General features: G+C 50.6%; 2 protein-coding genes across 2 annotated transcripts; both read right to left on the bottom strand.

Annotated features, from left to right (window-relative positions):
• Positions 1–985: 985 nt before the first annotated feature.
• On the bottom strand, positions 986–7,612 carry IRF2BP1 (interferon regulatory factor 2 binding protein 1). The gene is given in 2 exon segments (XM_072979534.2): positions 986–4,329; positions 4,331–7,612. Coding segments are annotated over 2 exon segments (1,896 nt in total). The 5' UTR covers positions 4,541–7,612; the 3' UTR covers positions 986–2,643.
• Positions 7,613–9,407: 1,795 nt separating this feature from the next.
• MYPOP (Myb related transcription factor, partner of profilin) lies at positions 9,408–15,400 on the bottom strand. The gene is made up of 2 exons (XM_072979695.2): positions 14,481–15,400; positions 9,408–11,369 (listed from the first exon to the last, which is right to left on the bottom strand). The coding sequence occupies exons 1-2, from the start codon at positions 14,959–14,961 to the stop codon at positions 10,681–10,683; spliced, it is 1,170 nt and encodes a 389-aa protein (XP_072835796.2). The 5' UTR covers positions 14,962–15,400; the 3' UTR covers positions 9,408–10,680.
• Between the last annotated feature and the right edge of the window lie 3,712 nt (positions 15,401–19,112).

Raw genomic sequence — 19,112 nt, 5'->3', positions numbered from 1 at the left:
TGTGCAGCTTTTTGAACTACAACCCACCAAATTCCCCAGGCAGCCGTGCCTGCCAGGAATTCTGGGGATTGTGATTCAAAAGCATGTTATCTGCCCACTCTTGATTTAACCATCCCATTGCTGACAAAAGCCCCCTGGACTAGGGATATAAATTTTAGGGGGGAAAAGCAGCAATTTCTTGGATGCATCAAGACAGACTTGTCTGGTCAAGAATGAGTGATTCAGGGGGCATATCCATCTCGAGACCTGTTTCTCTCTTCAGCCCAGCAACCTGCTTGTTCATCCACCTTTCCTCTGACCTGAAAGAGCTACGGATGGGTTATTGTCCTTTTTCTCTTTGTTTCAGTGCCTGGCAAGAAAGCAGGTGATGACAAGGGACAGGCAGAGGAGGTAGAGACCCAGCCAGTGACAATACTAGTGGGGAAAACAGGCCCTGGGGCAGAAACTGAAAGAGAGTGAGAGCAAAGCAAAGAGAAAAGTTCAAGCCACCAAGATCTCCAGATCTCTTCATGCAGTGAGATGTTACAAAAAGCAGGCTGAAGTGGGGATACTGGCTGGATCTTGAAATCATGATGTCTACCTTTCCAGAGTCTTCAGATAACACAGGCTTCTTGGCCTCCCTTGGTTAATAGCAGACTGTTCAATACAATTCTGGTAAGATTTCCAGTCCCTGAATTGACCACTCTCTCTCTCCTAATAGGAGTTGGACTCCAAGAATTTAGCCTTGAGCAGCTTGAGTATTTGTGAACATTCTGTGCCATCCTCGAACGCCAGCTATGCTACAGTAGAGAGCAGAACTGACACTCCCGCTCATCAATAAGCCCTTGGTGAGTGAGGTTGGACCAGTCGGTATCTTTTGAGGAGGTGGGCATACGCTGACCCAAGCTGGTTATAAATGGAGGGCAACCAGTCGACCTAGTCTGCGCCGATGTAAATCAGTGCTACATGCCAAACACTACACGTACACACATGCAGAAACGGGGAATTAAATGGAAAAAAAAAGATAACCAAGTTTATTGACAAGAGACAAGTAAAAGAAATACAAAAAAACAAATTTAACATTCTCTCTTCCTCTCCCTCCCTCTGCAGACTTAAAAAGGGGGGATCCAACCCCCAATCCTCCCCCCTCCCAAATTTCACAACATAAAAACATACAAAGTTGGCAGAAACACCTGCCCAGCCATGAGACAAGTCTAGAATCAAACTTTATACGTATTTGTGTCTGCGGCGGGCCCCCTCCCCCTGCCTCTCTGAACCACATCACAATAAGTGCTAGACCCCCAACCCTTCCCCCCTGACTGATTCACGGCCACCCTCCTCGTTCAATCATCATTCTTCCCCCTTCCCCACCCATTACAATTTCCCCAATTAGAGCTGGCTAAATGAGATTCTTATTCCATATACAAACTTTGAATTCTTGAATTCTTTTATTTTTGGCTGGGGCGGGGGTGTGTGAAAATAAAACCTCGGATGGGTCCCTCTTATATTCCCCCCCAATATTCTCCTCCTCCCCCCACCCCACCAATTTAGAGAAGTTTTTCACATCCTTGAAATTCTGTGTTCAAATCCTACCAAAATGAATGGCAGCCTCTCTTTCATGTCATCAGTGCTTATGCAGAACGGCCCAGCAGATCTGATCCTGCACCTGTCCTGCATCCCAATTTTTGAGTCCGTCATGTACTTCCCCCCTCCACTTTTTCTTATTATTATTATTTTTCTTCATTGTCGTCTTCTTTTTGGTGTGCATGCTTAAGTCTTTTGGTATGAAAACAAACTCTCCCCTTCCAACGTAAAAATCTACACACAAGAGGCACTTTTTAAGCATCTCCACCTCTCCTGCGCACCCACATTCTCTCGTAATGCTCCAAACCCTCTCCTTCCCATGCTCGCCCCCTTCCCAAAAAAAGCAGATTTCCACACAGCCTGTCTCCCTTCCCTCTTGGAATAAAAACAGAAACTCAACTTGGCCCGTGACAAGAGCGGTATGGGTTTCACCTAAAACTTGGCGGAAGGGTTTTTTTTTTTTTTAGGGCCATCCCATATATACAATGTTCATGGGGTGGGAGGACAAGCGGAAGTGAATAAGGTTGGTGTCATGGATGCAAATGTGGGAGGAGTGGAGAGAAGGAGAACTGCAAAAATCTAGGAAAGCAAAGGTGTCGGAGTTTAGGGATGGGGGACATAAGTGGAAATCCGGGAAAACTTAGATGAGGATAATATTACAAGCGGGAGGGGTGGACGGGGGTGCTTTGCTCTCCAGCAACACATCCTCAACAACCCTTCCCATACCACTTCTGCCCCTCCATGGTGAAGCATCGCCCCTCCTCAGAGGCTACACAAAGGTTGCCTGCCCCCCTCCCTGTACATCCCTCCCCTCCCTTCCCTCCCTATCATTAGGTTAACGTAGATGTGGCTTCATATATAAGCTTGCTATGGAAATATTATTTAAAAAATAGATTTATGTACAATACCCCCAGTCCACCGTGGGTTAAAGAAAGGGTGTCAAGCTGGGGAATAAGTTACTAATTCCAGTCACTGCCACAGCGGACGGGAGATGGGGAGGAGGGTGGGGAGGAGGGCCGCGCAGGCCTCCGTTTCCCCCCCACACACACCCCTGACCCAATGTTCTAGATCTTGGCTTCCTCACGGGTCACGCTCCTTTTTTACTTTCACGTCTCCGGCCAAGATGGTGGCGATCTCGCCCTGCATGAAGGCCCAGGGCACGTTGGATCCGATCAGGGGGCATTTCTCTCCGCTGGGGCAATACACTTCTCCGGCGGCTCCTTGGGCTTTAATGAAATCCCGGGAACAAGGGAAACAGAACTTGTGCCCGGGCACCGACGGGCACTGGACGAAGTGGGTATCCTCCAGCCGCTCGTGGCAGATGGTGCAGCACAGAGGGGCGCTGCTGGCCCCGCCTGAGGAGTCGGGGGCGCTCTGCGCGCCGCTGGGCTCGACGCCTCCGGACGAGTGGGGCCCGGAGGAAGACGAGGACGAGGAGGTGGTGGTGGACGCTTGGCCCGGCTCGCCGTTGCGGGACACCAGCCGGTGTTGGCCCGAGGCGGCGGGAGAGGCCGGGCTGGTGCTGTTCTGCCGGGCGGTGGTGGAGTGGACCGGGTTGACCTCTTTGTTCCCCAGGGTGTCGGCCACGTTCTTCAGGGCGGTGATGGGCGAGGGGTCGTTTCGTAAGGAGCCCTCGGGCAGAGGCCCCTGGCCGGCTGAGGCGGGCAGGTGGGCCAGGCCCGAGGGGTACAGGCCGCTCGCCCCTTGGGAGAGCCAGTGCTGCCTCTGCTGCTGTTCTTCGCCGGTCAGCTTGCCCGCCAGCTCGCCGTCCGGTTCCGGGGAGGCCTTGCGTCTCCTCATGACCGCCCGGGACGGGGGCACGGCCCTCAGCAGGAGGTTGGGGGGCATGGCGCAGTTGCTGTCCAGGAACTGTTGCGGCAGGGCCTCGGGGGCCGGGGGCTCTCGGAAGAAGCGCACATTCTCGGTGAAGAGCTCCCCGAGGAGACGCCACTCGTTGGAGCCGTGGCACTTCTCGTACTCGAGGTACTTGTAACCCGACGAGATGACCTTGCCGGGCTCCTTGAGGGAGTCTTGGAACATCTGCTTGGCCACCCCGAGGACGCCGGCGTAGACGTTGCCGGAGCCGCAGGGGTACTCGGTGAAGAGCTTGAGTTCGTACTCGTAGCTGGGCCGCGGGGCGGCGTCGAAGGCGAAGATCCGCCCGACCAGCGCGTGGTCCTTCTTGAAGCGGACGTTGAAGGGGGCGCAGCCGTAGAGGGCCATCAGCCGCTCCCGGACGGCCTTGGGCTTCCCGTGCCACTCCTCGGCCCGCCCGCGCATGGCCTCGTTGAGCTCGGCCAAGCAATCGCTGTTGCGCTGTTTCTCTTTCTCGTAGTCGCCGTAGGCGGCCCGGCCCCCCGGCTTGGCCAACTCCCCCAACATGGGCGAGGGCAGGGTCAGCGAGGCGGCCCGGGCCCCCAAGCCTGAGACGGCGGCCAGGAGCCCTTGGGGGGCCCCCATCAAGCTCTGGGGCACCAGGCTGGGGGGCACGGGGCCGATGAGGGCCCGGCGGGCGGTGGGGCTCTGCCGGCTGCCCTCGCCTTCGTCGGAGCCCCCGCCGCCGCGTGCCAGGCCGTTGGGCAAGCGGGGGCTGAGGACATAGTCGCCCCCGGGGGCGCTGCTACTCGAGAGGAGGCGCCCCGTTCCAGAAGCAGCGGCTTGCGCCCCCCCGGGCCCCCCTGCTCCTCCGGGGCGCTCGTAGCGCTCCAAGGCGGCGGCGGCGGCGGCGGGGGGCCCTTCCTTGCCGTGCTTGGCCCCCGGGGGGGGGTCCCGGCGAAGGGCGCCCTTCTTGCAGGACGTGGTTCCGCTTGAGCTGCCGGGCCGTCTCGATGAGGAACTCGATGCGGTCGGCCCCTTCGAAGTTGACGCAGCCCCGGCAGACGGCCTCGCTGAAGTCCCAGATCATGGCCCAGGGCATCTTGGGCAGGTCGCACAAGTAGCACCATTGTCTGCGGGACGTCTGCACCGACGCCGACATCTTGCACCACCACCACCACCACGACGAGGACGACGACGCCTCCGAGCCTTTGCACCCGCCGCCGCCGCCGCCGCCGCCACCCCCGGGGGGATCCTCCGCCGTCGGGGCTCCGCGAGGGGAGAGGCGATCGGGCCGCGCCGAGGAGGAGGAGGAGGGCCCGATCCTGTTTACACCTGTGCAAAGCGGTGCAAGCAAAAAAAGAGAGGGGGGAGGAGGAAAGGGGGACCCCCCGTCTCCCCTCTTTCCCTGCCCCGACGGCTCGGCTTGCTTGGGGGGGGCGCCTGACCTGGGGAGGAGAAGGAGGAAGAGGGGAAGGCGCGCCCGCCAGCCACGGAGAGGGGACTAGGGGAAGGGATAAAAAAAATAGAAGACGACGACGAGGAGGAGGAGGAGGCGGGAGGGGGGGAATTTCCCCCTCTCGCCTGCCTTCTTCCAGGGAGAAACTTACATAACTCCGCTGCAAGGCCTGCTGGGAGGTGTAGTTTTTGCAACCTGGCTTGCAGAGCGGGAGGGGAGGAGGAGGAGGAGGAGGGAGTGCCAGGAGCCCTCGCTGGCAAGGGCGAGGGGGCATCCAGGAGGGGTGGCAAAGGAGATCTTAGGGAGGGGGTGGGGTCCTTGCTAGGGGTGGAAAATTTCGGCCAAGGTCCATTTTTCTCCGGGGGGGGGAACCCAAGGGGAAAAAAAGGATTCCCCCCCCCCAAAAATCCATTTTTTCGTGTTTTCCCCTTGGAAAAAGTGAAATTTTGGGACATCTTACATCTCTAGAGAGAACTTAAATACACAAGGTCTCTGTAGTCCTGCATTCAGGTCCTTGTGTTATATAGTTTGAATACCATGTTGTAGACATACAGTATTATCATTGTAAAAGAACATATTCCACACTTCTCCCCCCCCCCCCAATTTTTCCAGGGGGTGGGAAGTGCATGTCCCCCCCCTTAATTTTCCATTTTTTTTTCCTCCCCAGGCCTTCCTGTCTCTTGTCGGAGCAAGAACGAACCCTCGGAGAAGCACAAGGGCAGCGCCTGGAAAAATTCTGGGTACAGGGACCCTTTCTGGGCGTTTTTGGAGAAAAGCAATTAAAAACAAACTGGCGATGTAAAAAAAAGGGGGAGCAAGATCATAACTTGCAACATGCTTTCCTGGACTAGAATCCACATTATCACCGACTACAGAGAGTTTTTATTCCCAAAGCTGTTTCTTTGTTGCAAAGGAAAAGTTCTTTTGTGCTCAACTGAAAGATGGTTGTTGTTTTATACAAAGTTTAAACAAACAATTTTAGGGGAACGGAGGATGTCCTTTCCAAACCCTCAGTTAAATTATTGCAGTTAATCAGCTCCTTGTTAAGAGGCTGAGTGGTTTTCTCTGCCTGATTTATTGCTGCAGGCCTTATGCTTTTACTTGCTGGGAGTAACCACCACTACCACCTTCAACTCACATGAATTTCTTCACTTCCTTCGATCGGATCATTTTTAAATACTTTTCTTAATGCCATTTCATCTCGGCCTGGATCCCAACTGGTGACTTTGGTCAATTTAGCAAGCTTTCAGATTGCACAGAGTTCTTCATCCAGAATTCCCCAGCCATGTTTACACCTACACACAGCAGCCTGTAAAGCCAGCTAAAGCAACCATCTGGGCACATTTGCACGGTTTTGCTGATGCTGGATTCGGTGTACAGAAGGGAGGTGGTAACTGCCAAGGTTAGATCCTCACAGAATTATTTTTCACAAAGAAGTCGATGGAACATAAAAGTGGACATGGTTTGTAACTGTTAGGCACGTGGGCCCTTTGTCAAGCCAAGATCCTCGGCTTCCAATTTTAGGGGATTTTTTAAATCCCAAATTATGTGCATATTTTGAACGCATGAAATGGCAAGTATGTTACCTTTAAATTAAAAATGAATGGCACTTCCCCAAAATTTGATTTTTAACATTTGTATTTGCTTCAGTTTAGATCTTGTGCAGGCAACTGGCCTTATCTTAAACTTGATTTTCATTCTTCTCATAGTTTTAATATTACCTAATAGTAATTATTTTGCTTTTATAGAAAGCCAACTTATCTGTAGGCCCAGGTATTATCTGTAGGTCCAGGCCTCCTGATGCCTTCTTTGGGGAGAGAGACTAAAGAAGCCTTTCTATCCCCTTTTAATGAAACCTTGAAGGGTTAATTAGATGTAAGATGCAAGAACTACATTTCCCAGGTTGCCTGGCGCCGCTAGGGCCCGGATGCTGTTGCGCATTTCCGGTCCCCTCTGCTTCCCCTCTGGTTCAGCTTTGGAAGGGGTCATTAAGGGGGTTACTGACAGACGGAGGAAAAATACAGTTGCAAAGTCCAGATCTCCTGGAAAAAGATATTTTTATTTGCAAATTATTGCATATATTATTTCTCTACCCAGATTCAGACTGAAAGCCACTTGGGTCCAGCAGCTTAGGGACACCAGTGATGGGAGCATGTCAAAGCAACAGCAAGAACAGAGGACTGAAAGGTTGAACTGGGCATCAATAGATCAGTATTTGCACTTGGAAATAATATACAGGCTCCAAATCCCTAGTAAACTCTGCAGAACACCAGCAGGCTCTCTCCAAATATAAGCTCAACAAATCTGGGTTTTGGGTTTTTTGGGGGGGGTTGTTCTTTAGAGGTGCTTTTGATCTAAAGAGAAAGAGTTAACTTGGTCTGTGTGTTCAAGGAGCACTGCATGATACAAACTTGAGGAATTTACAGAATAATTGATAGTAATAGGATAGTACGGGAAACCTAACAAGTGTCTTGTGAATTATTTGCCACTTGAACAAGACCAAACGGTTAAAGGACATTGATAAGAGATGTTGAAGGGAATATTCTCAACCTGCAAGAACCTGAACTTATAAATGGAGTTTTAAAACAAACTGACCTGTTTTTTTAAGTGTTTCTAAACTGCCTTTCTACTCCATAGTCCTTGTGTGCTGTAATTTGTGTTTTAACACTTTAATCTTTTGTTCGTCTTTAACGATACCTGTTTTCACCTTGCTGGGCACCACCTTAAGTCCCAGTCCTTGGAGAAAAACGTGATCTAGTAAAAGGGAATTTTCCTATTGTTATTATTATTATTATTATTTATTTTATTTCTATTCCACCTATCTGATCGTATTAGACCACTCTAGACCACAGAAAACATGGATTTGCAAGCTCGCTGCTCTGATCACATGCAAATTAATTCCTCCCCCGTTATTCTACATTTACCTTTAGCTTAGCATCAATTATTTCAACTTTTCCTGTTGGTGTACCAACTAATCTATCTATCTATCTGACAGCTGGTGACATGATTCCAAATTAAAAACAGAAATAAAAGCATGCCATTTCTGTTGGTGTGGCACCATGCAAACTTCTGAGCACTACAAAATTTTCCTATGCAATGAACTCTGTCAAACCTGAAAGTCTGCACATTCTTGTGCCTGAAGGTCCTGTTGGTACTTATAAGCCTAGAACCTGATATTCCCATCTTTTAACGTGTCCTGACATTCCCATTTTAAAAAGGGCTGCTCTTAACATTCCTTGATGTAAAGGTCTCTGATACTTTCCAATGGATTCTCCCTAATCAGAGATTAGATGGATTCCATGGAGAAATCGGTTTCCTAATGGTGGCACTTGTTTTTTTGTTTGAATACTTTGCTAAAGAGACCTGCCTCACACTAAATTTGATTTAAATTGAATGAAGACTCAGAAGAAGTCAGCCTTCCTGCACTTTTCACTGTTGTGTCTTGAATACAATTACTGTCTCCTATTACTGCTTTAGACCTTTTAAAGTTTGGTCTGAAAACCTAATTTTCCGATTCACTGCCTCGTCTCCTTGTTGCTCTCACTGTATTTTGGAGAGGGTTTGAATATTTATGTCATGAGCTGTCTTGATAGGTTCAATTGAAATGGGATTTTTGATGGGAAGTGATGAGAAAAACATTTATTTTATTGAAACCTGTAGGTGGTCTCAACCTTTTGAACATCGGCGCTTATATAGGTCAGGCCAGCTTCCCTCTCCTCCAAGTTTTAGTTTGGAAACGTGCTTTCGGTCAAATTAGCCTGTCATTCGTCCGAAACTCATGCAACACACACAAAAAACCATATTACTGTTATTGTTCTTCCGTGTTGTTTCCTTATAGACTGTAAGCCCCCGACAGCTAGGGACGTATCATCCTATACACTGTAAACCATCCTATACTCTCATGGTGCTATATAAATAAGTAATAATAATCCTCCGTTCCTACTGTCAACTTTTAAACTGCAGTCTTAACCATCACTGAATACAGTGGAATTTTATTAAGCCAACACGCAGCCACTTTTTCTTGATGCTTTATATATGTTGCAAGCCCACAGACCTAAGTTTACCAGTTTATTTTTATATGCTGCCCCGGCTGATGGTTAGACGGCTAAATGTGCCCTAGCACGGTGATCCCAAATCTCTAGTCCTCAGGAGGTTTTGGACTTCGATTTCCAAAAGCCTCAGCCAGCATGGCCAGTGGTCAGGAATTTGGAAGTCCAAAAACATCTGGACAACCGGAGTCTCAAAACTATTGGGCTAGAAAAACCTGACTATAAGTCTCTCCTGTGGTCCTAGGCAAAATATATATATATTTCTCTCTTTCACATACACACCGCTACACAGCTGGGCTCCATTCCTCATCATATAATGGAAATAACTGTGCCATATTCCCCTTATAAATAGAATTAAAATACTTTACACTGGAATGCAACAGTGGTGAAGTGTATTGTGAACTGTGTCTTAATAAGTGGGGGAAGTTTCCATTCTTGTCTATCCGCTTTGCCTTATATACGGCACAGCTGCTTCTCTCCGCATTACAGCCACAGATAAAATTCTATAAATGCAAGGGAAATCTGGTATGAAAATAGTTTATTGAGCTTCCACTGGCATGGGATTTAGCAGAGGAAGAGGGCATCCTCCGACTGGTTAAACTGCGGTCATCTAAGGCAGCTGCTCCTCCCCCAAGGCCTCTTCTGTCAGGGTTGCAAGCTGCACTCTACCTTGTTCCTGAGCAGACAGAGGTGCCAGGTTGGGACCCTGCGAGGTGGAAACCAGCCAAATCACCCCAGGCTTCACAAGATCAAGCGTGTTTCAGAGGCAAAGGCAACTGGGATGGAGCTTGGGTGCTGTTGGAATCGCAGGTCCTTGTTCCTCAGCACTGCATCATTCCTAACAAGCTTCTCCCTGAACTTTTCCAGCCGTTTACAGTGGTCAGTGAAGCACAGATCCGCACAAATCTGTGAGCCGACAATCTGTCTATGGTGGTCAACGGCAGGCTCAACAAAAGCTTCCTGGAAGTGTCTACAGTGGGTGTGGTCACTTGGACTCCAACTCCCAGAATTCTCCATTCTGGACGTTCCATCTGGCAGACACCTAAAGGTCGCTCACCTGGAGAAAGGCCTAGCTTCCTGTTTAAAAAGGAAGTTGCCTCAGTGCTTTCAGGGAAAGAGGCAGGCCTTTTTCCAGCTGAGCAAAACTTAGGTGTCTGTAGTGTGGAGCTCAGAGGACAGAGGATTCTGGAAGCTGGAGTCAAAGCAACAACAACATCGAAACAGCACACTCCCTTGTATCTACATGACAGTTATAGCCGCCTGAAGCCGTTTTAATGGCCACGCCTCCATCCTATGGACTCTTGAGGCTGCCATTTCGTGAGGAACTTAGAATTCTCCGCAGAACACCTTAGGCTCCTCACCTAACTCTAGGAGGAGAAAGTCCTAACCATTAAAAGTGGCATCAATCTGCTGTAACTGTGTCATACAGATGGGGTGCTTGGTTCCATCACCTTCCTGGCACCTGGAGGCTCTTGGAGACGGTTGTTCTGCAGACAGCTGAGGGGAGAGCTGCGTTTGATTTGGTGGGTGTCACGTCGGGCCAGTAGGACAACCCCTCATAACAAACATGATGCACGGATGTGCGGGGAAGCAGGACCGTGCTTTGTAAAGGGCACAAACTTGCATGGTTCACGGGGTGGCAGCAGGGAACTCCGAGGGTGTGTGTGTGTGTGTGTGTGTGTGCAGGAAAGTCACTTAAGGCCTCACCCTCTCCAGGAGGCATGCATCCCTCCTTCCCCTCTCTCCCTGTGCTGGGGGGGGGGAACAACAGCAGGTCCTTCCGAGCAAGGATGCTCACACGTTCTTCCAGCGCCCCCTGCGTTTGCGGGTGGGGATCCCCTTCCTCCCCTTTTGGGGAGGAGGGACCCGGGTTGGGGACGTCCCGGTTTCAGCCACTACGGGCTGTCCTTCATCTCCCGGAGACCTGGCCTCGTACTCTTCCGGCTCCAGGGAGGGTTCCACCTTGGTGGTAAAGGCGTCTCTGGGAAGCAGCGTCTCCGAGGAAGGAGGTGGTGCCGGAGCAGGGATCCCCTCCTGCGGAGGTGACACGTTATTTGTCTGAACCGGAAGGAGGGGGAGCAGAGCTGCCACAATGTCGGTCAGCCGCTCCAGGCCTTGCCGTAGGGTGTAGTTCAGCTCGCGGATGGCTTCGGCGGTCTCTCTCTGGGCTTGCAAGAAATCCAGAGGAGGCTCGCCGGCTGGGTCGAGGCAGGTGCGCCGGCGCCGTGGCAGCGGGGACGTCGAAGGGCACGGGGTGGCACCCGGCGGCTCCATGGGGGAGGGTTCAGCGTGCGGTCCGCAACTCAAGCTGGCCGGCGACGGAGCCAGCTGGACAATCTGCAGCGACGCGGGCTGGGCTGATGGGGGCGCCGGCGAGTCACGTTCCTTGGGTCTCAGCAAGCCCCCATCTAGAGGGTAGCAGGAAACCCGGTGGGCTGAAGTCTTTGGGCTGCAGGATGACGGGTGGCCCCCGGCCGGTATCTCTGTAAGGGAAAAGGAGGAGGTTTGACATTCAGTAACCTTTTCTCCAGGGAAGGTTTTTCCCTCTCGATACTAATCTGATCCTCCATCAGATGTACAGGAAAAAGGGCAGATAGACGAGGCTGAGCTGTCAATGTTTTAATTGCAACAACTGCTTTTGGGCCCTCAGGGGCCCAACGCGGCTAACATAAACAGCTTACTTTGCCCAGTTATTTGACGTAACGCACTTGCATGCAGAATTCCATGAACCTTAAGCACAGATGCACGAGAGGAGGCTCTTAGCTGAAGCTCAAGGGTCGATAACGTCTTGATGTGAGAGAACTTCTGCAATGTTCTCTGACTCTCTATTTTTATCCTATTATTGATTTAATTCCGACACCGCCGCTCTCTCGAGTTCCAGCCGACAGATTCAAACCAACAGACGTCTAAATTTCACTCACCTGGAGAAAATCCTAGCTTCCTCTTTGCTAGCCCTATAGGCCAGCTTCCTTTTCTTAACAGGAAGCTAGGCGGGAGCGAAGCCTTTGAACACAGGCAAGGAGTTTGAACACATGTGGCTGTCCCACAGCTCCAACCACTTTTAATCTGGCTTCAAACACCGACTGTATCGATTCCTCAGATCACATCTACTCCTTGATGGGCTGATTCAGTTTGGGCAAAAAGAAAAAAAGAAAAGCACGTGATAACAGATCTTTCTGGGCTGTATTGCTCAGAAGCTCGGTCAGTAAACACACCTTTAAATGCTACTTCCCCATGTCTAAAAACATCCGTGCCCATGAAGTTTAACTTGTCAGAAAAAAGTTAAGGCAAAAAAAAAACCTTAACTTTTTCCTGGGAATGGCTAGCATTTCCTGGGAATGCTAGCTTGTTCCCAAGACAAGGAACTAAATTTTCTTTTAAACACGGGGGAGCCTTCAAATATGTCCTGTCCTGCCTACCAGAGCATGTGCAGAGTACCTTGCCTATGCCCTAAACATGAGTCCTGTTTAGAACGAGCAAGGGGGAAACTAAAGTCATGGTTTCTGAGATAATTGTCTATTTGTGGGTCTTAGGAAGGAAGAAAAGGAGAGAGTAAGGGAATGGGGGAAAAGAGTGTAACCGGAAAACTGAGCGCACAGTGTGTGGATGCGCTGTGCATAAGTCTCCAGTTCATTCAGATGTCTGCCTAAGTTGAACAGAACATGAGAGGTTATGAATCCACTGCCTTAATTAAAAAAGGAATGCTTTAAAGCTTTGCTAACTCAGTGAGCTAGGCATCTGCAGAGCCAGAGGTTGGGAGTTTGACTCCCCACTTTGTGCATCCCAGGAGAGCCAGCCTGGGTGGCCTTGGGCAAGCTGCACAGTCCCAGGGCACCCCAGGAAGAAGAGAAGGAGAAACCACTTCTGGAGATTCTCTACCTAGAAAACACTGAAAAGGGTTGCCGTGAGTCAGAACTGACTCGACAGCGCAGGATTGTTCTTATTATTTCACCAAAGTGATGTTGCCAAGGTTGTGCAGCCCATGGCGCACATCTATACAAACGACTGCATGTGAAGGCTTGTGTCTCAGGAACCGCTCTGTTACCGCACCAACCTGTCATTATTTCTTCTAACATTTCAGAACATATGTCCCCCCCCCCCGGCCGATAGGGGAGTAATAATTCAAATACGGGGAGCTGGCTGGCTGGATAGCTCAGTGAATTACGTCTCTGCTTGGGGGTTTGATTCCCCCCTGGGCCTCGGGGGAGAAGAGCCAACCTGTGAAGCCTTGGGCAAGTTGCCTGGTCCCAGGGCACCCCCAGGAAAAAAAAGGACAGGCAAACCTCTTCTGAATACTCCGTACTTTAAAAGCCCTGGAAAGGGATGCTAAGTTGAAATATTCTTGATGGCTCTTAATTATTATTATTAAGGCCCTAGATGTCATCAGAGATTTTTTAAACTAGCCTTTTAGCACTAAAGAGGTCCCCTACGGTGAATAAAAAGGCACACCGATGATGCTCAGAAGCACATTTATTATTTCCCATTGTCCTGGGACATGCTCTGCGTCCACTTAAGCAAAGGCTGAATCCTCTTCTCCCTTTTCCCTCTAGAACCGGGTTGGGCACGGCGTACCCTTCCAGCTGACTCCAGACTGCAACTCCCTCATCCATCAGCCTTAGCCAAGCACAGCCAACAGTCTGGAATACTGGGATATGTAGTCCCAGCACATCCAGAGCAGGGGTCCCAGCTGTTGTTGGGCTTTTCAGAATCCTCTTCCCTAATATTATCAATGGCCAGGCATTCTGGGGATTGTAGTCCGACAGCAGCTGGGGGAATCTTCATCTGAGACCAGGGTGGTGTGGTGGACAGAGTGTCAGACCAGGACTTGGGAGTCCTGGGTTCAAATTCCCAATGAACCACAGAAATTCACTGGGGGAGTAGAACTGGGAACCCCACTCCTTAAATATCTCACCCTGTCCTATTACGGTCCCTATAAGTTGGTTCCAATTTGATAGCACGTAATAACTGCAGACCAGCACTGTGCCCGCTCTTGCTTTGCCAAGAACACATAGAGGGTTGCTTGCCCCCCGCACCTCGATATGGATAGCTCAGGGGCTTCGGTCTTTGGCTGCAAAGCCAGAGGCTGGGAGTTCGATTCCTCACTAGGGCCTCCTTGTCAGGGGCTGGACTTGATGATCCCTGGGGCTCCCTCCCAGCTCTGCAGCTCTAAAGTTATTATTATTCAGAAATAATACCAAACACAAGTCAATTATATCCACGTGGACCGATATTATATAACAGGTACAGGTTTTAACCAAAAACCTAAGTATCTGTTGAACGTCAACGTATACATGCTGTTCCTAATGTTCCCATTGTTATTACTATTATTATTACCCTGGAGGGAGCCTTTTTTGCCTGTCACAGTTGGGCGTAGAGGGCCAGAGTTGGACCCACAGACTCGCTCAATGCCAGGCAGGGCTCTGTGCCCCAAAACCTGCCCGCTGGATACGCCGAGTGCACCCCCTGCCACCGTTCTCTGAACCACCTCTCCTCCAGCCCTGAGCCCTTGTGGAAGCCGCCACCAGTGGCCCCACGGCCCCACCTCATTGCCCCCCCCAGCAGAGGGTGCCCCATCACCCCTTTTGGGTCCTCACCGGCGCCATGCTCCGCTGCCAAGCGGACCCCGTGGGTGGCCCCGAAGCCCGGGGGCGGCGTGTTCCGACAGGCGCTGCTGGGTTCCGCCCCGCCGCCGCCACCGCCGCCCGTGCCCGTCACGACGCCGGGCCCCAGGATGGCAAAGATGGTCTCCTCCTCGGCCAGGAAGGTCTCCTCGCCCGCCGTGCCCGCCCCTTGGGTGGAGTGGGGCACCCGGGCCAGCTTCTCCTTGGTGCGCCGCTTGAAGTCATTCCAGCGCTTCTGCACCTCCTGGCCGGTCCGCTTCCAGCTGGTGATGCCATTGATCTTGGCCGCGATGCCTTCCCAGACCCGCCGGCGCTCGGCCACGGTCACCCGGCGGCTCTGGGTGCCGTAGAGCTTGGCATAGTTGGCCCGCACCTCTTGGATCAGGATCTGGTTCTCCTCGTAGGAGAAGCGGGGCTTGCGGAGGCGGGTGATCTCCTCGCTCTCCCCAGACATCCCGCGGGTGGCTGTCCAAGTCTCGGGCCGTTCCGCCGGCTGCCCACTCCCGTCTCACCCGCTGGGCACCTGCGGCTGCGCCCACGCCTTGCGCCCGGCCCCGCGCAGCTGGCCGGCATCACCCCCGTGCACGGAGGCGAGGGGCTGGTCCGGAGGGAGAGGGGCCAGGGGGGGTCTCCCTTGGCATCGTGGCTGGCACCGGCAGGGATGGGGGGGTGGCACAACGCCTGGACGGGGGGGGCGCTTTGCAGGGGGGGAGGGTTTCCTGCCTTTGCAAAGGCCTCTCTCCAAGCAGAGGGATCCCCCCGGAGCTCCCCCACCCGCGGGGCAGCGCTGCCAGCCGGGCACCGGGGAGACTCGCGGGCAGCCGCTCCGCCGCCGCCTCGCTGCACTGCAAAGCCGCCTCCGCTTCCTCCTCCTCCCCCTGCGCATGCGCCCTCCTTAGCCGCACTCCCAGCAGGCCAAGGGGCGGCCCGGACGGTTGCCGCGGCAACCGGGGGGTCTGCTCCCCCCGCGCTAGGCCTTTCTGCCTCCTACGGGGTGGGGAGCGCGCACGCGCTTTCGGGCACGTGTATGCTTGTATATTCAGACGTACATATACAGTCTCTCTCGCTCGCTCGCTCTCTCTCTTGCCCAGCCTCCCGCCACAGGCTTCCCACACACAAAATCACCCTTTCTGGCTCTCTCACACAACCTGCCCCGCTTGTTTATAGGTGCACATCCTGTCTCATGTGTGTGCGTGTGCGCACAGAGTTATATGCACATGTGAATGTGTTGGGACAGGCTGTGCATGAGAGTCTGGGATAAAAGATGTGTGGAAGAAAGGGAGAAAGGCATTGTGTGTGTGTTACGTACACGCGGCACACAAACACACACAGTCTTTCTTCCTTTCTTGCACACATCTTTCCCCCAAAAACTTTCATGCACAAGCTCTCTTGTATGCGCGTGAACGTTGCTCTTGCAATGTCCCTCCTTAGCACTCCTCACTCATTCTTAGCATGTGTGCACAGTTCCTCTTCCGTGCACGCAGCCTGGCCTGTGTGCATGTGCAGACCCATAGCAGGAGGTTGCCTTCCCCCCCCCCCAAGCTTCAGTTTCAGCAACCTACATACTGGTCCCAGTTGGCAGTTCCTGGGCAATAGCTGTGTGGCAAAGTGGTTTGGTTTTGTGTGGGCAGCTCAAGCCATCTGTGGGGGGTTGCTTTTCCATCTTTCTTCACCTTTATAAAACACACCATCCATTCATACCCCGCTTTTCCACTAAAATAGGCACGCTTCCAGCCATACAAATGTTCCTGATGCCAAATCTGGGCCATTGCTTGCTTGCTTTTGGTGTCAAACATAAAAATAGGCTCAAACACGATGTAGAAGGAAATGTTATACAAGGCTATTTGGTAAAAAAACAACAACAACAAAGGATTTCAGATAAATTAAAGAAGCATAGGTTGTTTGTGGAATCACAATCATGATATAGTGGTGTCGGAGTATGCACTTTTGCAAATAATTAAACAGAAGCAAAGGAGAGAGGGTATGTGGTTCTCTGGATACAACGAATTTACAGCTTACTTATTTGGCTATGGGAGGCATTTGTGGACACAAAGAAATAAATAAACAAAGAGCTGAAGAAAGCAAAAAGAGGATTGTCTCTGATTGTGTACAGAAGATATTACTCCAGATAACGGTATGTGTGTAAAATGTAACAAGATCAGTTCCTATTTTCATATATCAAACAAAAACTATATACTGTATATATATTAAAAAGACAAAAAAGTTGTGGCACTTTAAAGAGTAACTTTTCCAGACGGTCTACGAACACTCATATTAAAATAGGGCTGTAAGTCTTCAAGGTGCCCTAATATTTTTGTTTGTTGTTTTGTCTGATAAAACAGTTACTTCTTCAAAAAACGGCTTCCTGTTTTTGCAGGTTGATACAATAGCAACTGTAACAAGAGTTCTAGGGTGAGGAAGCTCACTGTCTCAAAGCAGGTTGTCTCCCATACCTGGGCATTCCAGATTGCAACCCATTTAAACTTTTAATCTTATTTTGTTCCTTAGCACTGTGTTTGGCAAACACAACTGAAAAGTGAGCCAGTTCGTAGCTGTGACTATTCCTTGTCGAGTTTTACCCTGAGGTTTGTTTCTTCATTGCATTCTAGGACAGAAGCCCATAAACCAGATTTTTTTTATATACCTATGAAAATTAATGATGTAGATTATGGAACAGCTACAGGCTAGGACATGTGGTAGGGGGCACATTTGGCCATTCGAGTGGTTTAAGCAACAACTCCCACCTGCTCTATCGAGCGTGATAGGGGATGACGGTAGCCGTTGTCCTAGAAATGTAAAGGGTCAACTGGAGATCAGTAAACAAGAACCACAGTCAGTGTTGACATATACACACCCATTATTCTCACAGCAATCCCACAAAAACACCCAGTGTCCTTTTCTGTGAACTAGAATTTGACTGCAAGCCGTTCCAGTCTGGTTTCGCCACCCTAATCACAATTACAGCTTGGCTGGATAGCTTAGGTCTCTGGCTTCGGAGCCAGAGGTTGGGAGTTCGATTCTCCCCACTGGGCCTCCTGATAAAAAGAGCCAGCCTGGGTAGCCTTGGGCAAGCTTGCACTGACCCAGGGCTCCCCCTAGAGGAAGGGAATGGGAAACCACTTCTGAGTACTCTATGTACCTGGAAAGACCCTGAAAAGGATTGCCATAAGTCAGAATAGTCTTGATGGCAGATGATTTTTATTATAACAACCCCTACACAGCGTTGCCTCTCATAAGAATAACCCTGCTGACTTACTGATCTTTAGTCTGTGTCCCAGGGTGAACCACCAGATTCTCCTGGAAGCTGAGGAGATGGGCCATGAACATATGAGCTTCCCCCCATGGCTGCCCCCCCCCCAGTGTCCAATAGTATATTTTCTATGCTTTTGGAGACTCCTATTACTCATCATCCTTGTCCAAGGTTTCTCATGCTTCCCTCCCTCATCCAGGGCAGACAAATGCCTTCTTTTACACATCCTTTTTTAAGAAAGTGCTGCAGCATTTTGTTACATAGTAGGGATCACTGAGTCCGAACAGCCGGAAGGTGGCAGCATCCAGGCAGGCTGGAGCAAAGACCAAACCAAAGCATTCAACTAGGTGCTTGACATACCGATCTGAATTAATTGCAGGGGTTTAAATGAAATAGAGATGGTGGATGCTTTGAAATTGTGGACACGATGCCATTTGTTCTTATTACTAAAAAAAATAAATAATTAAATTAAAATCAATGCAAACAATCCAGATTTGTCTCCACGTTTTATTAAAAAGGGATATTTAAGAAGTCATTCATTAGGGCCATTAACTTAAGAGATGGCAAACAATCAAAATGGACAGCTCTCGCCCAACCCCACTTCCATTTGCCATCCAGGTTAATAAAAGGCTTGCCCTTCATTTCATCATTATTCCCCAGGGTGAGAGTTAAATCTCTCTATGTTGAAGTTCAAACTGTGAGCAATGAACAGTGACAGCCTCAGCTAGAATCTTAACTCAGCCACAGAAAAAACTCTCCAAATGGCCTCGGGTAACCTCAAGGTATTCTGGCAGGATCCCTTTTTCCCCATCAGCAATGTGGGTGTCACAGATCTGATACTTTCAGGGAAGTTTAAAGGGCAGCTGAAATACTACAAGAGGGGATACTTGAAATGCATGCAATAGATACTTAGAATTCTGCCTGTATATATATATTTAATTGGCTGGTATGTAGAGAGTGGGAGCTGATTGATTTCTAAATAGGGCAGGATTACCTTTTGCCCATGAGAGGGAGTTGATTCCTTAGTGAAAGGGTAAGGATGATGTGGTCTGTGAAATGGGTCAGCTGTGGGGTGGGGCAGGGGTCCTTCCTTCTAGGCAACAATTGGTTTTTTTGGGGGGGGTGGAGAGAGAATACATACAACGCCAGTGGCTGGAACACCCCTGGCGAAAGAGGGAAAAGCTACTGTCTGTCCCATAATAAAGACTTCCTTGGACACGGAGTAAAGGGTGGCCAGAAGAAGCAAATGACAGAGAGGAGGATAAACTCTCTGTTTGGTACCGGACAGCAGAGACACTGGCCAAAGGGACCTGGTGTCCGGAGTAAGGGACTGGGAACTCTGGTTTCGCCTGATA

Source organism: Pogona vitticeps, chromosome 9, assembly GCF_051106095.1.
Source record: "Pogona vitticeps strain Pit_001003342236 chromosome 9, PviZW2.1, whole genome shotgun sequence".
Lineage (NCBI taxonomy): Eukaryota > Metazoa > Chordata > Lepidosauria > Squamata > Agamidae > Pogona > Pogona vitticeps.
This window is presented reverse-complemented; position numbering and strand designations above follow the sequence as displayed.

Bases quoted from the DNA above. Each gene is read 5' to 3' on its own strand.
- MYPOP (XM_072979695.2), bottom strand. From the start codon at position 14,961: ATGTCTGGGGAGAGCGAGGAGATCACCCGCCTCCGCAAGCCCCGCTTC. The intron at 11,370-14,480 runs GTGAGGACCCAA...TTTCCCTTACAG, and splicing joins GGCAGCGGAGCATGGCGCCG to AGATACCGGCCGGGGGCCAC.